This window comes from Lotus japonicus, chromosome 4 (genome assembly GCF_012489685.1).
Source record: "Lotus japonicus ecotype B-129 chromosome 4, LjGifu_v1.2".
Taxonomy (NCBI): domain Eukaryota; kingdom Viridiplantae; phylum Streptophyta; class Magnoliopsida; order Fabales; family Fabaceae; genus Lotus; species Lotus japonicus.
The window spans coordinates 75,076,037-75,100,932 of record NC_080044.1 but is presented as its reverse complement, the minus strand read 5'-3'; the positions used below and the strand labels follow the sequence as shown (position 1 = coordinate 75,100,932).

Below are 24,896 nucleotides of genomic sequence, written 5' to 3'. Positions count from 1 at the left end.
TGTAACAATGATAGCTGAATATAACCTCTCAAGTCTCAACAACAACAAAAAGGTATGCAAGTTTCCAAGATTTGGTTTCACTATTCTGAGTGTTGTTGGTGGCAACTGAGTTGGTGAAGGTGAAAATTGCCATTTTCTACGCACACCAACCCTCCCAGCACTACTGCACTCTACTGATGATGCTGACGCTTTCCTTCCCCCACTGAACTTTTATTTGATCACTGATATTGGAATTCTAATTTGAGTATGACTGGGAACTGTTTTATACTATTATTTATTTTATGTCCCCACTCCATAAATTAATTTTCCATGTCCAATGAAATTAAGCTTAAATAATGCAATAAGTCCATGGTTCAGTTTGATTTACATTGAAGTCAAGATTTAGCCAGCAATGAATCAACCTCTAGCCACCAACCTGGTGTCCTTTTTTCCCTCATTCTTTGCTACTCGCCTACTCATGTTATGTTATGTTGACATCTCATTTTTATCTATATCTAAAGTGAAAAATAAAGAAGAATGAGATATATAATTAGTAATATAATAAAAAAATAAGATAAGAAGCAAAAAGAGGTGAAATTGGGCTGGAAAATATTATGTTGGTGTATCAAAATTGTTTTTCGCCTCTGGTGGTTGCTGGATTAAACAACTTCACCAACCTCGACAAAAAAAATCTTCATTATAAATTTCTCATATAGAATGGGAAGGCAGTATTACACTGACTAGGACTTAAAACATAAATAATGTTGAATTTAACAAGTTTAGCTAGACATGTTACGTTTTGGTTGACTAAATAGCGAATTGCCAAAAGAGTTTTCAAGCACGATATGATATATGTTGTTTTCGGGTTGGCACGTCCTAACTTTTATAACTTAACTTTACCAACTTCACAGTTTTTTTTTTGTTACAACAGGAAAAGTACACAGTTTCTTTTTAATTATAACTTAACTTTAATTCCTGCAATATTTTATGATATTTTTTATTTAATTATAACATTTCACATACTAAAGCTAATGCGGTAATGCCCACCTCATAACATATTTAAACTTATCTCATAGGAGAAATATGTATCAAGTATTTGAGAAAAGTTACATAAATAATTTATAATCTAGTTAATTATAAGTTATTTTGAAATTATTTTTATATTTCTTTTTGTCTTTTAAGTGTGTCGTCATATTTTTTGAGAGTATTGTTTGGGAAATTGTGACAATCCCTCCTAATATGTAGCTTTTCTATGGGTTCAAACTTATATCATCACTCACATGAGAGTCTATAGCTTGTTTACTACTAATATCACTAATTAATATAAGTTATTCAAAGTATTTTATGAATAGCCGCTTATATATATAACTATAATATATTTTCAATTTATTTCAATAAGCTTCTCACATTAAAATGAATAAATATTATTATCATAAGCATTTGTTCACATCGTGGACCTCATAGAACCAAAGTAGAGACAACAACACTACATAACGAAACAAATTAAAGAGATATATATAGTTAGATCAAAACAATAAGGGATAACATATTGAATAAAAAGAACCAAGAGGAAAAGGAAAAAAAAGTGTTCATTTATAACCACATAGAGCTATGGTAAAAATGACTTAAGCTTTTTCCCCTAACTTTAGCTTATCACTTTGACATCTCTTAGAATAGAAGTATAAACACTTGTAATGGAAATACTTGCCAACATATTATTTTAGAGAAACTATAAGATCTTTGGCCAGACCTTCATATGCTTATGTTATGTGTGCTGATCGTTGGCCTTCCAAAAAAAAATGGGTACCGATGATATTTTGGTGAAAAATAAAAAGAACTGTATGATGCATATGTTGTCATTATGTCGTTGGTGGAGAAAGGTGGTGCCCTCAGACAGCCGACAAAAGAAGCACATGGCTTTATTTAATTTGCAATACACCAAATTAAAGATGCTCACCGCTCACGTTAATTTCCAGCAGTACTACTGTACTTTAATGTCTCATAGTAAGATTTGTTATAGTCATTAAATATTCTTCGAGTTTATATATTAATTTCTCTGGATCACGCACCGTTCGACTGTGATTATAATATGAATGCTCATGGGCATGGAAAGGCCACTTCTGATATTTTGGTCCATTTTTATTCCCTCTGCCTATATAATAAGGTCAAAAAAAGGAACCGACACAGGTTTTGCTTGGACTGGGTTAACCTTTTTTCTGAATCTTGAGCTGTACTTCAAATCTTGGATCAACGTGGTTCGCATAAAAAAAGACATTCAGGTTTCATATTTAGTTTACAGTCTGTTTATTCAAAGTAGAAATCCAAAGGAATTGTAAAGAGAGAATTTATGATGCGTGTATGCATAATGTAAAACAAGTTTATTAGAGAGGAACGAAGATTTGTTGCCGTAGCTATACGCCGGTTGGGTAAAACATCGTGTTCGTGTCTATAATAATTGTGACTTTGAGTGTGCGCTGGACCAATACCTTTTGGTTGGTCCAAGATCTCCATGGTACGCTCCATGGCTGGGGCTAGGGGTGGCAAAATGGGCTTGGCCCGCTGGGCCAGCCCGTTTGGCCCACCTTTTTTGACGGGTTGGGTTGGGATTTTGAATCCAAATTAAAAAGTGGGTCAACCCAACCCAACCCGTATTTTGGCGGGTTAATGACGGGTTGGGTTGGGTTAGCCCGCCAACCCATTTTTCACTTTTTTTTTGAAATTTTTTAAAATTTATTTCTATTTTTATTCTTTCAATAGATTATTTTAAGGTGTGCATATAATACGACAGACCTAAACTAAAAAAAAAATTTATTTTGAAAACTCCCTTCAATGAATTCACCTATATAAGTTGCTGCTCTTATTCGTAGGTTATGTTTTGTCTAAAACTTTCATGACTACTCGATATTATATTTTATAAGTGTTGATTGACTATTATTGGCTAAAGTAAACTCTTGTTGCTAGTGAGGTTACAGTTTTACAACTTTTAATAACCACACATGATAAATATTTTTTTGTTATTGCTATTGGTGAGACTTTCTAGTTGAACTCATAACATTTAAAGATAAAGAACAAGTATAATTTTATTTTTTTCATGTGTCAACATACAAAAAGTGAAAGATTGCTTAAAATTTCTCATTGCATTTCTTTTTTTATTTCACTACATTTTCTAAGTGGGCTAGCCCGCCAACCCGTTTTCCCGTCAAAATATGGGTTGGGTTGAGACTTTAAACCCAAATACCAAAAGTGGGCTAGCCCAACCCAACCCGCATTTCGACGGGTTAGTGGCGGGTTGGGCCCAACCCGGCCCGCCAACCCATATTGCCACCCCTAGCTGGGGCCACAGGTTAATCTTTTTTCGATAAAACAACAGGCTAATTTGTTCATGCATATGCAGTTTTATTTTTCTTATGGGTCATTCACTTTCTTTTCCATGTATTTAGTGTTAGAGCACCATACACATGTATGGTTCAAGCAGTTGAAGTTGAAAGGACTTCAGGGATTCATTTCATATTACAGTATTATTATATCAATCATGCACCAATAGAAAGTAAAGAGTAAATAGATTACTGTGGAAAATAGACCTACAAATTATTCATGGTTTGACACGTAATAATTAATTTTTGAAAATCCCCTTATTGTATATGAAAATTGCATAATTAGATAATGCCCATGAATGAGACACGTATGGGTTTTTTTATGTCTCTTAGTTTTTTTATTTAAAAATCATTTTTAGACACAATTTTAAAAACATGTTTTTTTATTTAAGAAAAAAAAATTATGATTGAGAAGTTTTACAAAGTTAACAAAATTGTGACTTGCAAATTAAAAACAAAAATAGGATGTTTTAGAATTTTAATTCATTTTTTTTAAATAAGGATAGTTTTAAGATTAATATTTTAATTGTTTTATACAAAACTAGTTTTTCTTTTTTTTTAACTAAAAATTAGTCTTTCTTATTGAAATTTAAAAAAAATTAAGCTTGTACCCACTTGAACCCACCACTCATGGGATTCAAACTCCCTCATGTTTTAAGCTCACATGACAATGGGAGCCTTAATTTTGTTTTAATTAAATCTGGACCCATAATGGATGCATGAAGAGAGAAAATTTAAATTGTGCGAGATCTTCCTCTCCCAACTCATATGTTCCCAACTTTTACCACTTGAACTACTATTCGGAGACAGATGAATCACCTACTACAAAGAAATAGTATTTAATTATGGTAAAGAAAATTCTATTCTCACCTTTGATAATAGTCATTATCCCACTCATTCTTTTGCAACTTTTCTTCCTAATACGCCATAGAATTTTCTTCAAAATGGAAAACATTGATTCTTTAAATAATTTTATGAATGTTTTTTTGTTTACATTTGAAAATGATTACTAATTATTGTAGAGAATACTTTATCAATTAATAAATAAATATTTCATGTACCTATCATTTCAATTCGCTAGACGTTAGAGATGAATATGACAAAATTTGTCAAAGAAAAAAGAATATGACAAAAAATAGTTGATAAATAGTTAGACAATGGGGCTCGTATGGCACGCCGTATTAGGCATGATAGTATAAGCTTATACAATACATTATGAGTTTATCCATTGTTTGGTGATGACATTGTATTGTATAAGCTTATCTATCAAAGTCCCCTTATACGTTAAAATGACGTATTATTTAATCCATCATGTGAGTGATGGATAAGGCATGATAAGGTTGTTACATATAAGTCACCATCACCACAACCCTCCATTGCTGCCAACTTACACCACCATTGGCACCACCACCGCTACCGGTGTTGCCGCCACCACCCGATCACCACCGCCGCCGCCACCGCCCTACCGTCACCACCGGTGTTGTCGCCACCACTACCGCTCTACCAACACCACCGACACCACAACCACCACCCTATCTCTACCACCACCATAATTGCCGCCACCACTCTATTGTCACCACCGACACCACAACCACCACCCTATCAACACCACAACCACCACCCTATCTCCACCCCCACCATAATTGCCGCCACCACTCTATTGTCACCACCGACACCACAACCACCACCCCTTCGCCGCCACCACCAACATTGCCTCCACCCTCCACGTCGCTGCCACCCTACTGCAGTCACCACCGCCACCGCCTTACCACCACCACCCTATCATCGCCACCAACACAACCACCATCGCTGCTGCCACCACCACCAACCTACCACCACTTCCATCACCACCGCCACCACTATTATAATCACATCCATATCTGATTTTTATTATATATCCTTATTCAATACTTCACGAAACATAAAATTGCATTAATTTAAACGATATGGTAAATTATATAGAGTATGGCCAAACGCTGGATAGTATAAGAAAGTTATCAGGGCTTAAACTATCAGGCCTAATACTATCATGTCTTATACTATCGAGCCTTATACTATACGTCGCACCAAACGGGTCCAAATGTGCGTGGAGAAAGATTTATTTGAATATGTTTATTTATTTAATGTAATATAAAATTTCAAAAGAATTAATCTCATAACAGTTGATTGTGAATAACTAAGTGCAAATAAAAAAACGCTAATCGCTAGGAACATTCATGCAAGCCTATGCAAAGCGGGAGTTTGATGACAAAAGTTAAAACCTTTTAATTGGTTCAAGTCAGCTTAAAACTTGGACACGATATCAGTAAATTGATGTTAATTTGTTTTAGTAGTGCCTACTGTCTACTATGGTCTAAAGTAAGAAAATATGAATCATATATCGTACTATAATGTAGAAAACTAGAAATCATAATATAATGTGTGGAATACGAACATATGGTCAATGGTCTAACTTAAAGCAAATTAGAGGTGAATAATAAGAGCATTACAACATAATTTGCGGTTACTCTTTGTGTATTGTTTCTATTTAGAGCATCTCAATCACTCAGTGCAACCCCTGCTGCAGCACTAGTCGCTGAGTCACACACTCTGCCAAAATAGACGGGTACTACAAATGCTCTCTATTTGATGGGTGGCTAAAGAACCACCACAGCCACGAGCTCTCCCTTTCTCCATTGGCCAACGGCAAAAAGACAAAGTTTGGCCTTGATTTAGAAACTGATCGACATGCCAATTATAACATGCCATATGGGTAAGTCAATTAGTATTACATGGAAAAGTGTGATGTTTGGTCTCGCATTAGGTATCGCTAATGTAACTTTATGTATTTGAATGCATTAATAAAGAAAGTATAACTTATAGCAACCGGGTGCGATGCGAGACCACCATTGTGGTTGGTCTCAATTGACCGTAGTTTCGCGAGATCTTTGTAGCCTCTCCATCTCCACCTCTCCCCTCTCCCTCTCACCATCTTATTTCCTTTTTTATGGATCCATAAGCATAAACTGAAAAGTGCTAATAACTCAAATTTTGGCTTTAAAAAGTAGTCTTTTTTAACTAAGGAGGCTCACAAGGAAACTAAAGCTCCTGAAGTTGTTGTGGAGGAGCTCACTTGAACTCATGGCGACAAATTAGATGGGAATCGCCTAAACCACGATAAAAATTAGTTTTCTGGTGAGTAAAATCATTGTTGCAACTTATGAATCAATAAAGTGCACAAATGAACAAGGAAGTTGTGGTGATATATGGTGGCACATCTGGTGGAGGCTAGGAGGTGGGTGACATGAGGTGGTGGTTGGTGGTCAAACATGAAGCGAAAAGAGCTTATTAATTAGAAAACTTAAAACACTTTAAATAGTGGTAAAACACCTCTATTACCTTTAACTATTCACAAGCATATAATTAAACACCTATTTTTTTTTGTTACACATGGAGAAAAATAGAAAGCAAACTAACTAACTCAATCTTGACATCGGAAAGACACCACTGCCGAATGGGGAACTTCCAGACTCTCCAACTCCAATCCCCAGTGATCGCCATATTTGCCAACACATCTACAACAATATTCATTTCCTGAAGGATATAAACAACAGACACGTTCCAATTCCTAGCTAGCACTGCTCCAGCTAGTAGAATCACGTCTCCGTCCTAGTAATTCTGCACATTATTGTTGCTTGTGAGAACTTGCTGCACCTCAAGGCAATCCACATATATTGCAATATATATGGATTGCAAACTAAGCTCTCAGATATGCAATATGCCTTTTGTGGATCGTTGTGATTTTTGCCTTAAACGCATCTCCAACACCCAGCGTTGTTGAAAATCCCGAAATCCATCATCCGTTCCCACAATCATAGTAACTTTTAGTTAAATCGTGAATTTTAAAATACAATTATTTACCGGTGTAAAGTTACTAAACTTTTTCAACTTTCCTCCCCATATATTATTATCAACTCAGTACATAATTTATCCCAAAAAAATTCTTTTGTTGGCAAGCAGTAGTTAGAATTGGGAGTAAAAAAGTTTATCCAATCATGTGTTACAGTATCAGGAAGAATTTTCCAGGTGTTAACGCACCTAAACAACCTTCATATGATTCAAAGCTCGAATCTAGAAAATGGAAATAGCCTTTGACTGTGGAGTATGACATTTTTGCACCTCGATTTCAATTAGCTCACAAGTTAGTCATTCATTCACCATATTATACTATCTTTCAATCATTCAAACTTGTTTTTACATTAATTTCTCTATCAGAAAATATTGATCACTTGTAGCAAGTTTGAATATTGACTAATTTTAGTATATATATATGTTACACGTAATTTAAATAGGCAACAGAAGAGCAAACAAGGCACCTTTTGATGACTCCAAGTATCATATTACTCGAATATAAATAGAACGATTGGAGTTCTGTTGTTTTATGGATGGAGTAGTTTTCCTTTGGTATGATGATGGTGATGTTATGTAACACTAACCAAACTCCTCAACACGAACCTTATCCCAGTAATTTGATATGACGTGGTGTAAATTAAAATAAAGCAAATAATACATGACAGAAACATATTTTTTGTAAATGAGGGCAGAAACATCAAACATGGCTTTATTTGGTTTTAAGTAATTAATTATTATAATTTTGTGTATTCGAATTTTCGTTGAATACAAAATGAATTTTCTAATTTCTCCATTCATACCTTAAAATAAATAAAATCATGTTGTCTTTATACCAACACCAAATCAAATATAAGCTAAATGGAAAAGGCAATAATTCTAGCTGATATTATAGACAATGAGGTGAACTCTCTCATGAATACCTAATCTTTCATGTGAACATATAGAAATGAGATCTCCTAAAACATTCTTAGAAGGATCATCCTTTCAGAATTTCTTTAATGCATAGTTTGTTTAAGTGCATAGTAAGAGATGAGAAAGAGAGTGAAGAGAGTTAGAGGCAAAGAAAAAGAGACAAATAACATTTTATTCACGAAGTGAATCCTAAGCGCTGAATTCCAATAAGAATTCAAACCCTAATTCTTAAAAATACAACATACATGAACGGATGAACCTATATGCTCATCCCATTTTGTGCACAATGGGTCTATCTTAACATATTAAATGAAAACATCAAATCTCACTATATTAAGAGATATTATCTTGATATATTCAGACATATTATATCTCTATAATTATCATAAAAACAAATACCTAATGATGTAGCTATCTTTTAAAGGCATCTGAAGTTGGGTTTGGACTTCTAATTTGGCTCTAACACACCGGTCCGTCCATAGGTCTTTCTAACCCTCTCAAGAACAAAGGTCAGGTGTGGCCTCACATAACTTGATCGATGATACCGGCCCACCTCCGTTTGGTTCGCAACTAGTGAATGGAAGGATAACAAAAACACGAGCCCAACCACATTTTCTCTTTCTCACATCTTTCTTTCGGATTTAGGTTCCCTCAAAATCAGACGATCCGATCTCCCGATCAATATCCAACCAATCAAATTTGTTATAACCCAAATATCTTCATGAGACATAAAGAAATGAGAAATAAACACTAATAAAATGGGTAGTAGAAGATTGTGATTTGCATTAGGTCCACAACTTGTGAAGGAATAGAAATCAGATCCAGTCCAGTCCACCAACTCCCCAATCCCCCAACCCCTATTTATACACACTCCCATTCCCACATTTCCTCTCGTCTCACTCCCTCTTCCTCTCTCACACACACCCTTTACCCTTTCTTTCTTCTCAACCATCACCATAACCATGGCTTTGTTGGTCGAGAAAACCACATCTGGCCGCGAGTACAAGGTCAAGGACCTCTCTCAGGCCGACTTCGGCCGCCTCGAGCTCGAGCTCGCCGAGGTCGAGATGCCCGGCCTCATGGCCTGCCGTACCGAGTTCGGCCCTGCTCAGCCCTTCAAAGGCGCTAGAATCACCGGATCCCTCCACATGACCATTCAAACCGCCGTCCTCATTGAAACCCTCACCGCCCTCGGCGCCGAGGTTCGCTGGTGCTCCTGCAACATCTTCTCCACCCAGGACCACGCCGCCGCTGCCATCGCCCGCGATAGCGCTGCGGTTTTCGCCTGGAAGGGTGAGACCCTCCAGGAGTACTGGTGGTGCACCGAGCGTGCCCTCGACTGGGGTCCCGGTGGTGGTCCCGATCTCATCGTTGATGATGGAGGTGACGCTACCCTCCTCATCCACGAGGGGGTTAAGGCTGAGGAGGTGTTCGAGAAGACCGGTGAGCTTCCCGACCCGACTTCCACCGACAACCCTGAGTTCCAGATCGTGCTTACCATCATCAGGGATGGGTTGAAGACTGACTCCCATAGGTACCGCAAGATGAAGGAGAGGCTCGTCGGTGTCTCGGAGGAGACCACCACCGGAGTCAAGAGGCTTTACCAGATGCAGGCCAATGGAACTCTCTTGTTCCCTGCTATCAATGTCAATGACTCTGTCACCAAGAGCAAGGTCTGTTTTCTCTCCCCTTTTTGCTAGATCTGTTTGTGTTTCTCAATTTTGGATCAAGGGTTTGGTTTTTGTTTTCGTTGTAGATTCAGATCTGTTTTGTCTTGTGTTTTTTGCTGTTCGAAATTCAGATCCACCAAGTGTTTGATGTATGTCTTGAATGAAGTTTGATCTGTATATTTGTATGCAATTGATATTGATAGGCTTCAGATCTTAAGAAACAACAAATGGGTCATTGAATTTTCATCTAATATACTTGTATTGATTGCTGATGATTCTTTAGGGTCAGTGGGTGTTTGATATTTGTCATGAATGAAGTTTTGTCTGTGTATAGTAGTGTGCAATTGATATGGTTTTGCTTCAGATCTTAAGAAACAACAAGTTGGTCATTGGATTTTCATGTACGTTACTTGTATTGATTGATCATGATTCTTGTGGTAATTGGATCTGGTTAATTATATGTCGGTTTTGTTTGTTGTTGTTGTGTCCTTTTCTTGTCTAACAGTTTGTTTTTTGTGTATTTGATATGTTGGTTGTAACAGTTTGACAACTTGTATGGATGCCGTCACTCTCTCCCTGATGGTCTGATGAGGGCTACCGATATTATGATTGCTGGGAAGGTGGCTGTTGTGGCTGGATATGGAGATGTCGGCAAGGGTTGTGCTGCTGCTTTGAAACAAGCTGGTGCTCGTGTCATTGTGACTGAGATTGATCCCATCTGTGCCCTTCAGGCTCTCATGGAAGGTCTTCAGGTTCTGACCCTGGAGGATGTTGTCTCTGAGGCTGATATCTTTGTCACCACCACCGGTAACAAGGACATCATCATGGTTGACCACATGAGGAAGATGAAGAACAATGCCATTGTCTGCAACATTGGTCACTTTGACAATGAAATCGACATGCTTGGTCTTGAGAGCTACCCTGGTGTGAAGCGCATCACCATCAAACCTCAAACTGATAGGTTCGTCTTCCCCGAGACCAACACCGGCATCATTGTCTTGGCCGAGGGTCGTCTGATGAACTTGGGCTGCGCCACAGGGCACCCCAGTTTCGTGATGTCCTGCTCCTTCACCAACCAGGTCATTGCTCAGCTTGAGCTGTGGAATGAGAGGAACTCTGGCAAGTACAAGAAGGAGGTTTACGTTTTGCCCAAGCATCTTGATGAGAAGGTGGCTGCACTTCACCTTGGCAAGCTTGGAGCTAGGCTCACCAAGCTCAGCAAGGATCAAGCTGATTACATCAGTGTGCCTGTTGAGGGCCCATACAAGCCTCTTCACTACAGGTACTGAGATATGATCAATGGCTGGTGATGCGATTCAGGGAGAAGAAAGAAACTGTTTTGTGAACCGGATTGATTGTTTTGTTTTCCTTTTCGGATTTTCATTAGACTTTTTATAATTTGTGGTGGAAAGTTGGTAGGATTATGATGATTTTTGTAGAATTTCTGAACTTGTGGGTGGGAAGGGTAAGAGTAAGGTAATCTATTGGTCTCTGTCATATGAGACCAAATGGGTTTTGAATAATGCATTGGTTGGAGGCTGTGTTCGTTTTCATTTTAGTTGCTAAATTTGTGTTTCTATCTACATATCATCAGAAAAATGAAAAAAATATTTATACTCTAATATCCAGTGTCAAAAAGCTAAATCTGTGCATTATTTAATTACACGTAAAAATGATTGAATTATGACAAATGAATTGTTTTTACATGTAAAAGCCATCTCTTTTCAAAGAATCATATCCATCACTCAAGAATAAATTCAGAGTATCCCAAAAATTTCAAACATTAGCCCTTAACCAAACACAAAAGAGGTGGTAGACCGTTATAAAGTTTTATAGAAGTGAATGTAAATTTGGAAACTTCTTTTTTTTTTTTTTGGTCATGAATTTGGAGAATTGTTTGTCCAAGCTTTTCTTTAACAAGACATTTGGAAAGAGAGCCTTCCTATACTTGCTTGTTCAAATCTGTTTTTTCTCTTCGTGTTTTCTCTTTAGTTTTCATATCTTTCTATTTCTCATTGTTAACCTTTTCTTTTTCTCACTTTCACTTGTTCAATTTCTTCTTTCTCATTCTCTTATTCTTATTATTACTTTTCTTCATCCTTTTTCTATTTTTCTTTCCTGAATACTCTATGTTGTTCCACTTTCTTACAACAATTTTGCTCTTGGGCTCATCCAACTTCTTGCCACTCCTCAACTCTATAACATCTATGGAAATTTTTCATTGCAGCCTCTTCTGTTCTTTTATTCAATTAAACTTGAGGGAAATGAATTGTCTCAAATTTACTGAAGCATTTCATATCCTCCTTTAGTAAATCAAATGGATGTTCCTCCTTTAGTAAATCAAGATTTTTTTCTGGAGACCTCTTGACACTTCAAAGTTTCACTAGTCTCATTCACAAAAAGCTTCTTAATTTTGAAATTTACTCTAACTTCATGCACAAGATTCGGGGGGCTTTGGCCATTGGCATGCGCCCCATTGGCAAAATCATACTTCAACATGGGAGCTTCTATTGCCTTAGCTTGAAGTCCTTCAATCTTCTTAGACACTGACGCCATTTGTTGCGATAAAAGCTTGTTTTGCGCAAGAAAGACATCAAATGTCTCAATCTCAATATTCCCTTTCAGTTTTGCTTATCATTGGTGGATGATGGTCTCCGTCACCAATTCGCTAATGAATGATGTGACTTGTGAGCATCTCCTCAAGACATCCTTATATCTATCTTATGCATCATAAAGTGATTCGGAATTTAATGTCACAAGAAATTAATTTCATTCTTCATCTTTCTCCATCTAGATGGAAAAAAAATGCTTGCTCACAAACTTGGTCTCCAAATCCTCCACTGATACTTCTTTGTGGTTGTGATTGAAGCCATGCCTTGGCTTTATCCCTCAAAGAGATAAAAAAAAAAAAAAAACCTCAACCTAATTTCTTCTAGCCCTTTCTCAACTTCACGGCATTGCAAAAAGAATAATTAAATTCTCTCCAAATGAGCATCTGGGGGTCTTAAGTTTCAGCCCCACGAAATTGATTTTGGGCGATGAGTGTTATAACTTAAAAGTGTCTAGTTCAACTCAAACGTGTTCTATAGTCCCTTAACGTCCTGCCTAGTTCTTCTTCGTCTATAACTTTCTCCTCCAAAGGTGGAGTAGGAATATACCCTGGTTCTTCCAAAATAGAACCATACTTGTTTTTTAGAAAACTAAAACCGTCCGTTCTCTCCTCCTCTTACTTGAATTGAAATTGATATGCTTAATATAATAATAATTATTAATATGCTTGATATTATATTTTTTAATGTCTCAACCAATCTTATAAAGTAATTATATGTCTAACGCAGTCTTATTTTCGTAATTTATTAAATCTGAAACTAAGATGTGGAGCAGCCACATAAAAACAATTTCACTCTCATATCATGTCACATTAACAATTTTAAACTAGAAATTACGTATATGACATTCACTATAAGAATAACACGAATTAGTGACGCTAAACAACCATTGGGAAACCCTAACAGTTGGTAAAGAAAAATTACCACAACCAAAGATCTGTTAGTATTAAACTACTCATCGATAGTATTTATTGACAATTTCCAAAAAGTCATCGGTAATTTAGCGACAGTCATAGCCATTGATATACAACACCAACAATCACTAAATTACCGACGACACAGATCGTCAGTAATATGCTGATTCGAACGAAAAATATAAAAATATTTACTAGGGATGAAAGTGCTTCATCGGTAGAAAAAATTTAATTTTTAATTTCACGCGCTTTTCGTGACAATATGCTATAACTCATTTATAGTTTTTTTGTTACAATAGGAAAATAACTCATTTATAATTTGATAAAAATTGCCCATATTATTAAATAATATAATTTAAATATAAAATGTTAATTCTATTTCCATATTTAGTCTTTTTATAAATAAATAAAATAATAATAACTATTATATATAAAATTAGAAATCCCCATAAGATAGCTCAAGTGGTAGGAGCTGGGGGGACATATGAGTTGGGTAGGGGGAGGTTCAGGGATGAATTCCTAGCGGGTGCAATTTATCTTTCCGATGTACCAAAAAAAAATATAATTAGAAAAATGAAATATTGAACATTAGAATTATTTATTCACAATTATAATTATTAAATAAAAATATATGAATAATATGTTAGTTATTTAGAAATTCAAAATATTTAGAGACTTCTAGATAATCTCATGAGTCTAGGTATTTTCAGTTAAGAATGAATATTGCATGTTTATATAACACACTTAAAATGCACGTTTACGTAACAAATATATAATACATGTTAACAATCTATATATGTGTTTATCTATAAAATATAAAAATATTCCTAAAATTTTATGAAATGCATGTATTCGTATAGATATATTTAGTAAAATTTTTAATGTGAAATTTTTTATTTCTAAAATTCATATCATATCTTTGAAATGAACTCACTAATTAAACCACCATCATCGTTTGTATTCTAAAAAAACATCGATTGGGAGGATAAAGATTAGAGAAAGATGAATGAAACTAAAACTTTACCTGGTTGCAAGTGCAATTGTGGAACTCGGTTTGGACATGCATACGCTTCAGTAGCAGGGGCAGCCTCTGTATTGGGTAAAAAAAAAATAGAATTCATATCAAATGTTTGAAATGAAACGAACCCAAATTTAGTACCAAAACCACGATTGTTTGTTTTCTAAAACACACCGATTGGGATGGTAAGGATTAGAGAATATGAATGAAATAAAAGAACATTACCATTAACATTTCTTGTAATAGCTTCTTCCAATGGTTTCGCTTGAGATTGAGTCCAATCATCTATAGAATAGATGGAAAATCTCTTGAGTGTTATTTGAAAATGAAATAGAATGAAATAATTCAGGTTAAAACCTTGTTCCATGTTGCAACCAGTTAGGCTCAATTAATTCCAGCCCCTGTTGGTTTTGTCTTTGCTTTAGGCATTTCTGCACCTGACAAAGGAAAATAATAAAACATTCATACATTCGAAGTCTAACTGGCCACAGATATGGCACTAAAACTCACGAAGATAAATGCAGTCAACGAGGGCTTGAACAAAATTTCTGAGATCCCCAAGTTGAATCCGTGTGAGAAAAGCGTTGAGTTCTCCATCGGAAAGACCAAACCTCAATAGTAGAAATTGTCGACCATCCATCTTCCTTCTGCGTTTGGAAACCTAAGTTGATCACAATGTAGAACAGTAATGAATTATGCCTTATATAGACTCAACTCAGACTCATAGTTCGAACTAGACAATTGTAACCAAAAGATAAGGCTCAGAAACACTATACTCCGTAATGTGGGAAATTTAACACTAAGTTTTATCAGTAATTCAGACATCGCTCCGACGTCCAAACGAAACATTATCGCGGCCGCAACGGACCGTCGTTTTCCCCGCAACAGAGACTGGCACAGCTGCAAACTCCATTTTCATCGCTGGAGAGGTGATGCAGTAGCAATTCAAACACCATTTTTCTGCTTTCGTGGTCTTCACAACACATTGCAATAATTGGATTGAATTTGATCATGTTTCTCACTGCCGTGTTTGTGCTGGCTAAGAAGAGAGATGAGGCAGAAAACTCTTAGGCTCCTCTCGATTCTCCCCGGATTTGAGGATCGCCTTTGACCTGCCCGACATGCTGTTCGACGTTCTAACAAAAATACTTGCATGCATCAAAAATCCCAGGTTCATGGAGGTAAATGCATTAAAAGAGGACAAATTTTAGCAGATGGTGCTGCTACAGTTGGCGGTGAACTCTCTCTGGGAAAAAACGTATTAGTAGCTTATATGCCATGGGTAAAAGAAAGCACACCATCCTAGGTAAGCAGCATCTTTGAAGCGGCATCTCACTCAATATGCGCAATTCTCAGATCTGTCTTTTCCGGCCGATTCCATGCCACTCTACTTTGGACCCTCTTGCAGGAGCTCGGACTGAGTCTAGTTTAGGTCCATCCGAGGGTTTGCCTTTTCCTTCTGCTCCTCCTTCTCCTTTAGGATAGGATCATCGTTGGTCCTTCTTTCACTAATGATCTCACCATTCATTTTCTAGTAGATTCGCGCGAACGCGCGAGGGACTATCCTTTCTATCGCTTGCGCTTGCTTTTCACTCTCAAAACAACGGTCTCTCTCTTCTATAAAGCGAGGCAAAGCGCATGGCACTGAAGTGAAGAAAGCTCAATAAACACACACGAACACGATGCAGGGCATAACATAAATGAGACCGCTGATCATTTCATAAAACATATATGCTTGACCTTTCTCGATGCTTTGGGGTGACTCACCATCTCAACATACATAAGCCCAGCAGTGATCGATGACAGAATGGTACGAACAAATCAAAGTCATTGGATTTGGTAGTTCTCCATTGACTTCTCTCTTTACCCCTTTTCATATGTTCCTAAAAGGGTGTGCACCTCCAGATGGGCGGGGGCCGGCCTCCCACTCTCCTATGCAGCATTTATTAGCTTAGCTGAGTTAGGCTTTTGCGTTGACCGGAAGATCTCAGTTGTCCTGGACTGGACAAGTACGTAGAGATCTTTGTGGGACCGGGGAGGGAGTCTCAATCGATCTTTTCTAGGATTCCTTATCACGCCACACACGGAGATCTTTCCATTGATAGATAAGAGGCCCCCCCTTGAACATACTCTTAAAGGTTAGGTTACTACCTGCCATCTCATAGATACATATAGAATTCTGCGGAAAGCAAGGGATGAGAGAGTGAAACCTAAAAGTTAATATGAGCCAATTGGAGGTGTGAGGGATAAGATAAATAGGGTCTCAATTCATATAAAAAGGGCCTGCATAATTCATTGGTCAACTTTGGCCCAATAAAACTCAATCAATTTGTTTAATTTGGTTTTTGTACATATCAATAGTTATTGATTATGTCAAGGTGAGAAATTTATGGTCTTCATTTCATTTTTTTCCTTTAAATATCTTATATTAATAAGAAAATTAAGTCATGAGAATTTTAGTATAGGTTGTGAATAATTGTGAACCATTCACACCGCAATAACTGCAACACATATCGCAACAACCGCAATACCCGCAACCGCGAAAACCGAAACGTGACCGCGACCAATATTTAAAACCTTTATTTAGGTTAGAACCTTCTTGCATTTTGCAACTAGGTTAGACTCAATTAATTCCAGCCCCTGTTGGTTTTGTCTTTCCTTTAGGCATTTCTGCATTTCTGCACCTGACAAAGGAAAATAATAAAACATTCATACATTCTAAGTCTAACTAGACACAGATATGGCACTCAATTTATAAAAGCTATGAAGTACAACATTAATTTGAGGCAGTTTGCGCAGTGTGCTCTAAGTGGCTCGTATTCTTCAGCACTGCCACGGAATCTGCTCTGTCATCGCCGCTCCGATCTCTCGTGAACCATCTCGACACTTCCAGCTCGTCGCGGCCTGACAGAAGCCGCTCTCGCGAAACTTCCAGCTCTGCTCTGAATCTCGCCTCGCCCTCTCCCTCCTCGCAATCGGCCACAGCCTCGGAAGCCTTCATCGCCGCTCTCTCTCTCGTTACACGAGTTCTGCAATAGGGGCTATGACTTTTATCTTAGGTCAAAACACAAGAGCGGGTTTTGGGCTCGTGGCCCTCTTGTATCTCTTTAAACATGTTAAGCCCAACATGCAGCTTATGATTTTTTTTTCTTTTATTCTTTAGAGTATTAAATTGGGGTTCCCCTAATATGCACCACTTTTAGAGTGGTGCAATTTTACACCATTTACTTTGACCGGTTATAGCCGTTCAACACATTATTTTTTTAAAAAAAATATCATTAAAAATTTGTTATATATTAAATTTGTTTAAAAAAAATGTGTTGACATGTTCTAGCAGGTTAAAAAAAAGGTGTAAAATTACACCACTCTAAAAGTGGTGCATATTAGGGGTCACCATTAAATTATGTTCGTAATTTCCAGCAGAATAAAACTATCGGCAAAACTCTCCCAAGCATTTTCACCTAATTATACACATTTTTATATTTTAAAATACACGTTTGTTTGTAAAAAAATATGCATAAGTTATGGGCTTGGTCGCGGAGAACCCCAGACGTTTTAACCATATACTAATGTGATTTATGCGTGAGTGGATGGTGTATGTGAAGGAATGTTGTTCTTGTTTTGTTCGCTAAGTTGAGCACGCGGTCTTCTCAAGCCTTCGTTTTGCATGATCACCCCTGCGGTTTTTTTCAAGATATTCTTCGAAGCAACTACTCTGGAGTCCTGACTCTCAAGCAACACTCGATATACTTGTTCGTATTAGGCCTGAAAAAATTTAATACTGGACCGTCTCGCGACTTGGGTCGGGCGGACATGGAACCCTTAACAGGCCGGTCAGACTACTCTAGAGGTCTACCCTTCCGCAATCACGCAAGAGTCAATATAACAGTCGGATCTCCTTCAATCACAGAAACAGTTAGATCTCCTTCAATCATGGAACACAGTCGGATCTTGGACCGCTTCGCGTCTTGGACCGGGATGACGTGGTACCTTTACTAGGCTGGTCATGATTGCACTACATACTCATCCATCCACAATCACTCAAGAGTCAACTCAATAGTAGGAAATCCTTCCGCAATCACACAAGAGTAGTAGTGGTTGTGGTGGTGGCTCTAGATGTGGTAGTGGTGATGATGAGTAGTGGCGGCAGTGGTTGTGGCAGTAATAGTGGTGGTGGGTCGTGGCGGTAGGTAGTGGGTGATGGTAGTGATGACGATAGCGGTGGTGGGTGGTGGATGGTGTTGGTGGAGAGTATTGTGGTGGTGGCAGTATTGTAGGGCGGTGGTGACAGTGTTGGAAGGTGATGGTGATGATGTTAGTGGGTGGTAAAAATGGTGGTAGCGGTCGAGGTGGATGTGACAATGACAATGGTGGTTGTGGTGGTGGTTGTAGATGTGGTAGTGGTGATGCTGAGTGGTGGCGGCGGTGGTTGTGGCAGTAATAGTGGTGGTGGGTCGTGGCGGTAGGTAGTGGGTGATGGTAGTGATGACGATAGCGGTGGTGGGCGGTGGATGGTGTTGGTGGAGAGTATTATGGTGGTGGCAGTGTTGTAGGGCAGTGGAGACAGTGTTGGAAGGTGATGGTGATGATGGTGGTGGCGGTGGAGGTGGTGGTCATGGTGGTAGTTGCGATAACAATGACGAGGATGAATAAAACCTTTTTCTTGTAGCTTATATCAAACCCTTACCATGCATTATACATCATCTATAGGGTGGATAAAATAATTCATCATTTTAATGTATAAAAGAGGATGAACTCATCCATTGTTTGGTGCTAACATTGTATTGTATAAGCTTATACTATCATGCCTAATACGCTTGACAAACAAGCTCTAAATCTCGTAACAAACACTTCCTTTGAATAAAATTGTCCACGAATGAACTTTCAATCAGTAAGACCAATGAAAGGTAGTATATTGCATAGGTATCCGAAGGATGGATCTCTAGACATCCAGAGGCCCCTTTATAGTGAGTGAGTACTCTAACCCTAACTCTAACTCATACGTCTATTACACAGTCGGTTGACAAAAGTGGACAAGTTGCGCTAATTAGGATAGATGTGACTTCTCCCTTGATTACCATGATTGCGAGGTGTCCGACTGTTTCTGTGATTGAAGGAGATTCGATTATTTCCTTGATTAAAGGAGATCCGACTATTATATTGACTCTGGCGTGATTGTAGAATTATGAGCCTTTAGAGTAGTATGATCGGCCTGCTAAAGGTTCAATGTCTGTCCGACCCAAGTTGCGAGACGGTCCACCCCCCCCCCCAAGTCTTGTGGCTGAAGAGCCACAAAAGCCTTAAGCAAAATTATCCAGCTTTGGGCGAGTGTCTTTCGCCTCTTGCATGAACCTATCGGGGTTTGTTGGTTTTGCTTGTATCCCCTTTTCAATTTGTGGATGGATTGCTTTGGGCAACGCACGTGCGCCTTGTATCATGCACCTATTGCTTCCATGTTTGAAAATAATAGATGGTTTGCTAAGCATGTTGTGTTGTTTCCATGTCCTTCCTTCCGAGTATTATGAACTCCAAATTTGAAGCGTTATTATTAAAATTAAAGGGCGGCCAGACCAGAATCAGCGCAGTCGAAGCTCACCCAAATTTTAACCGAGTGGCAAGATTTTATGACTCACTTGAGTTAGCGGAAAGAAAGAGCTCACTTGGATTGAAGTCAAGTAGCAAGATTATATGACTGATCGGAATCAGCGAGGAGATAAAGCTTACTTGGATTAAAACCAATGGCAGGCCTTGATGTCTAATCGGAAATAACGAAGATGGAGCTCACTTGGATTTGGACCAAGCGAAAAAGTTTGACATCTGACCGGAGTCAGCGGAGATGGATCTCACTTGGTTTTGAACCAAGTGTCAAGGCTCAACGACCGACCAAAGTCAGCAGAGATAGAGCTCACTTGGTTTGGAACCAAGTGGCAAAGTTAGTAGTCCTTCTTCATTGCCGAAAGATAGAGTTCACTTGGATTGAAACAGAGTGGCAAGGCTCAACGACCGACCAGAGTCACCGGAGATGAAGCTCACTTGTTCTTGAACCAAGTGGCAAGGCTCAACGACCGACCGAAGTCGGCAGAGATGGAACTCACTTAGTTTTGATCCAAACAGCAAGGTTAGTCCTTATGCATTTAAGATTTTTCATAATATAGGCCTCATAAAAAACTCTCGCTACTGGGAGAGAAAATAGTACTCTCTACTTTTATTCAACAGGAAACAAACATCAAATACCTAAAACTTAAACAACAAAAGCGTAAGGCGTTTTAAAGCCTAGAGCACTAGTTGTAGTAAACCTTCAGGTTGTTGGCACTAGAATGAACTTTCAGTCCGTAAGAAAATGAAAGAGACTAGTATAGTGCATAAGTATCCAAAGGATGAATCTTTAGACATCAAGATGCCCCTTTTATAGTGGGTGATCACTCTAACCCTAGCTCCTACGTCTATTACACGTTAGGTTGACTAAATGGGACAAGTTGCGCTACTTAAGATGGACGCCTTGACTTCTCCCTTGATCCTACCGTGATTGTGAGGTGCCCGACTATTGTCGTGATTGAAGGAGATCCGACTGTTTCCGTGATTAAAGGAGATCCGACTGTTATATTTACTTTGGCGTGATTGTCGAAGGATGGGCCTTTATAGTAGTATGACTAGCCTGCTAAAGGTTTCATGTCCGCCCGATCCAAATTGTGAGACGGTCCAAAAATAAAGGCAGATTTCATGGAAATTACACAAAAAAAATTGAAAGGAAGAAAAGTCAACAAGAAACTAAGTAAAAATATTATTTATGAATCTTATCTTATCGTTTCTTGTGCTATAAATTATTTTTGAAATAAAAAAATGGCAACTCCTCTAGATGGAACCCTTTTAGTCTTTTTGTTGCTTGACTTTTCTTTTTTCTCATACTATTTTTAGTAGGTTGATGATGTCACATATTCTTTTATGCATATTTTGGAATGTTGAAAGTTTATTTGGTCTCAGGAATATTTTGAATTTGGGTTAATCGTCTATTTGGTCCCTGTCTTTGTCTCGCCGTCTGAAATAAGTCCCTCCCCGGAAAATTTGCAAATTTGGGTCCTCTCATTTGCAATAAGTCTGGAGCAGGGCAGGTCCTCGCCGGAGCCTGGAGCTCCGACGAGTGATGAATAGACATGCTGACTGGATAAATGAGGCTGATGTGTCAAGAAAAAATAAAACAAAAATATGTTTTATTTAATTAACAATCCTTAATTAACCTAAAAACCAACTAATCCTAAATTAACTTACTAACACTAATCTAATTAATTAACAAAAACAAATTCCACTAAATTAACCCAAAATCATCTTCATCAAAACCAAACCCTGTTCATCTTCATCAACCTCCACCACCCAAAAACCCAAATCCCCACCATAGCAGCCCTAGTTAGAGAAACCATGGAAGAAGAAATTCAGCAGTAATGGCGGTGGCCAAGCCGTCAGTGGCGGTGGTGGCCAACACCCGCAACCCCCCCAGTCGCAAACCCCCCCGTCGTAACCCACCCAATCGCAACTCACCCAATCGCAACCCACCCCACCCACCCCCCAGTCGCAACCCACCCCAGAAACTCAACCCCCTCTCCCACTCCTCCATCTTAATTGCAGGCAAGATGAAAAATCTGAGAAAAACAAAGCTTGTGATGGAGGCCGAGAAGGCTCTGAATCTATCGATCTACTCTATCAATCTGCTATGAATCCATCGATATGCTCTGATTGTGGCCTCCGCACCCAGATCTCCTTTCACCTCAGAAAATCGGGACATGACTTGAGGGGTTTGGCTGGGGAGGAAGGTTCACTAAGGTTTTGGTGGTCGAGGGTGGTGAGATGGGGGGGGAGGGCGCTCTCCTCCTCTGCTGGTGCGATGGAGGTCGAGAGCATCATGGCACCGTGCGATGGAGGGGGCTTTTTGCATCTAGTCACTTGTACGATTTGAAGGGTTAAAGTAGAGGAAAATGGAGTGGGAGTGGGGTGGGTCTGGAATGCCAGAGGCTAGAGGGTATTGATGGTGATTTTGGTGAAGAAGCGTTGATGGGGAAGAAGATGGTTGAAGATGATGATGAAGAGGGTAGAACATGGTAGAAAGTTTGTTATTCACCATTTTCTTTTGTGATTTTTAATTTTTAATTAATAAGTTTAACTTTAATTAATTTATTTGGGGTAATTTGTTTTTTTAATTTAATTTAATTTTCTTAATTTGATTTTAATTTTCTGATGTGTAATGTTTATTTTATTTTTTAAAATCCATGTAAGCATTATTGATTCACTCAGCGTGCCACTTCATCACTCGCCGGAGCTCCGGTCTCCGGCGAGGACCTACTCCAGACTTATTGCAAACGAGAGGACCCAGATTTGCAAATTTTCCGGGGAGAGACTTATTTCAGACGGCGAGACAAAGACAGGGACCAAGTAGATGATTAACCCTTTGAATTTTGAAATACTCTCATAAATATTTTTTGAATTTCGAAAATCATTATACAAATTGATACAATTACAGAATGAGATTAATTTCTATGCACCGACGATGTAAAAAGTTTTACACCATCATTCAATCACAACCTTCCATTTTTATTTTAGATATTATTAAATTTAAAATTAATTGTGAGCTAATAAAATGGAGGGATGTGATTGTATGATGGTGTAAAACTTATTTACACCATCGGTGCATAGAAATTAATCTCTTACATAATATATTTGATCTCAATCTTCAATTGTATTGTACCCAAAAATAATATAATTGATTCAATCTTTATTATTGTAGAAACTTAATAAAGTTTTCCCTAAAATATGGTCATTTTAATTTTCATAACATGCTGGAGTCTCATTTACAAATTAAGAAAAAGTCAAATTTCAATTTTTTTAACAACTATATTAATGTGTCAGATAAAGATGTGAAATAATAGTGGAATTCAAATTATAATTTCCCTTTTAGGTGCAAAAAAATATATTATAATTTATCTTTTCTTTATAAGCAATAACTTCTTTTTAATATTTTGCTTAAAAAAAACTTGCTTCCTATTTCAAAAATTCAAAAAAAGTCTTGAGATTGACGTGCAAGATTTCAAATTTCGATAGCACTGATTTTTATTTTTATTTTTGTGTGGTTGGAATCTTTTATTTTTTGTTACAGTGGGAAATAAGTTTTTTTTTCATAAGCATGGTTTTTTTTACAATTGAAAAAATAAATGAGATTTAAATAAATGTTACATATTTAAAAAGATTTGTTTTCTTAATTTATATTTTTAAAAGAAATCAAATCCATCTTTTATATTTTTTTTATAGCACCATCTTTTATTTAGGGGATGTATCATATGAGAAAGCTCAACTTATATGAGAATGATAAGAATAATTTTAAGCCTTTAGATTAAAATAGATGGCTGAGATTAGAACACCCAATTAAAAAAAGTCACGTGCTCTCTTTCATCCTCAAACAATAAACAATAACAACTTTCTTCATCATGGCCGTTCTGGATGTGAAGTTCTCGTGGGGATTATTCAATTTACATTCCATACCTGTACCTGGAGATCATTTGGAAATCTATCTTGATGTTATTTTCCCGGGCTTGTATGGCAAAATCCCCCATCTTTTCCATCCCGACACGAATTTGATATTTCTCCCCACATCACATACCAACAACCTTAATTGTTCTTTCAAATGTGTCAAGATTTTCTACAAACATTCTTATCCAAATCTTGCTTTTCTCCTTCATCTTGCGACCAAGTAATGAATGGGTTCAAATCTACCGTTCAAGATCGATTTATTTTGAATGATGATTGTCTTGTTATCGCTTCAAAATTTCTACCCCGGAAAACACAACCAGGTACAATTAAATTGTGCTCTCTATTTTTTTGTTATACATATAGATACTCAAGGTTGTTATTGGTTAACATGTGTTAAGTTTTTCATTATTCTAATTAACACGTTTTTTTTTGGTTATCTTCCCATCTGAAGAGGAGTTCCATCTATTCGTTCATATTAAGGTCGGAGATGATGAGGTCGCTGCGGTGAAAGAAGCTCTTGAGATCACTGATTATGAAGACGAGTTCTATAATGGTGGTATGGGATACGAGCAAGCATGTGAAATGATGGACAAATTTATGAAGACCATTAGGCCGCAACGTCCTGCGGAGCCATCCAAAGGGCACCAAAGAGATTCAAATATATGAAGGGTTGTGCAATCTACATGAAGGAGAGGAAAAAAATAATTTTAGGTTGAGTGTGTGATCTTTTATTCACAAAATTATCTATGAACAAGGTTGTACAATAGAAATCCTCGTAGGGGTTATTTTTGTGTTTAAATGACTGAATGTTTAGGATTTATTATTTTGAGAATGAATATTTTGACTTAATGATGTTTTAAGAGTAGAAGATAAAATCTATCTTATGAAAGTGAAAATATGTTGTTTAATATGAGATATTTGGCCATGGAAGGGAATGAATCAAAGGAGTTATGTACTCAGACATCAACGGAGGAAGTCTCGTTTCGTAACCAACAGAAATTCTTACTATTAGACTA

The 24,896-nt window shown here is 37.6% G+C and overlaps 1 protein-coding gene across 1 annotated transcript; it reads left to right on the top strand.

Moving 5' to 3' along the window:
- Window positions 1-8,969: 8,969 nt before the first annotated feature.
- LOC130715637 (adenosylhomocysteinase 1) lies at window positions 8,970-11,379 on the top strand. The gene is made up of 2 exons (XM_057565755.1): window positions 8,970-9,829; window positions 10,369-11,379. The coding sequence occupies exons 1-2, from the start codon at window positions 9,119-9,121 to the stop codon at window positions 11,113-11,115; spliced, it is 1,458 nt and encodes a 485-aa protein (XP_057421738.1). The 5' UTR covers window positions 8,970-9,118; the 3' UTR covers window positions 11,116-11,379.
- The last annotated feature ends 13,517 nt before the right edge of the window (window positions 11,380-24,896 follow it).

Excerpts from the sequence above, each read along its gene's own strand:
- LOC130715637 (XM_057565755.1), top strand. The coding sequence starts at position 9,119 with ATGGCTTTGTTGGTCGAGAAAACCACATCTGGCCGCGAGTACAAGGTC. Across the intron at positions 9,830-10,368 it reads ACTCTGTCACCAAGAGCAAG|TTTGACAACTTGTATGGATG; the intron begins GTCTGTTTTCTC and ends TGGTTGTAACAG.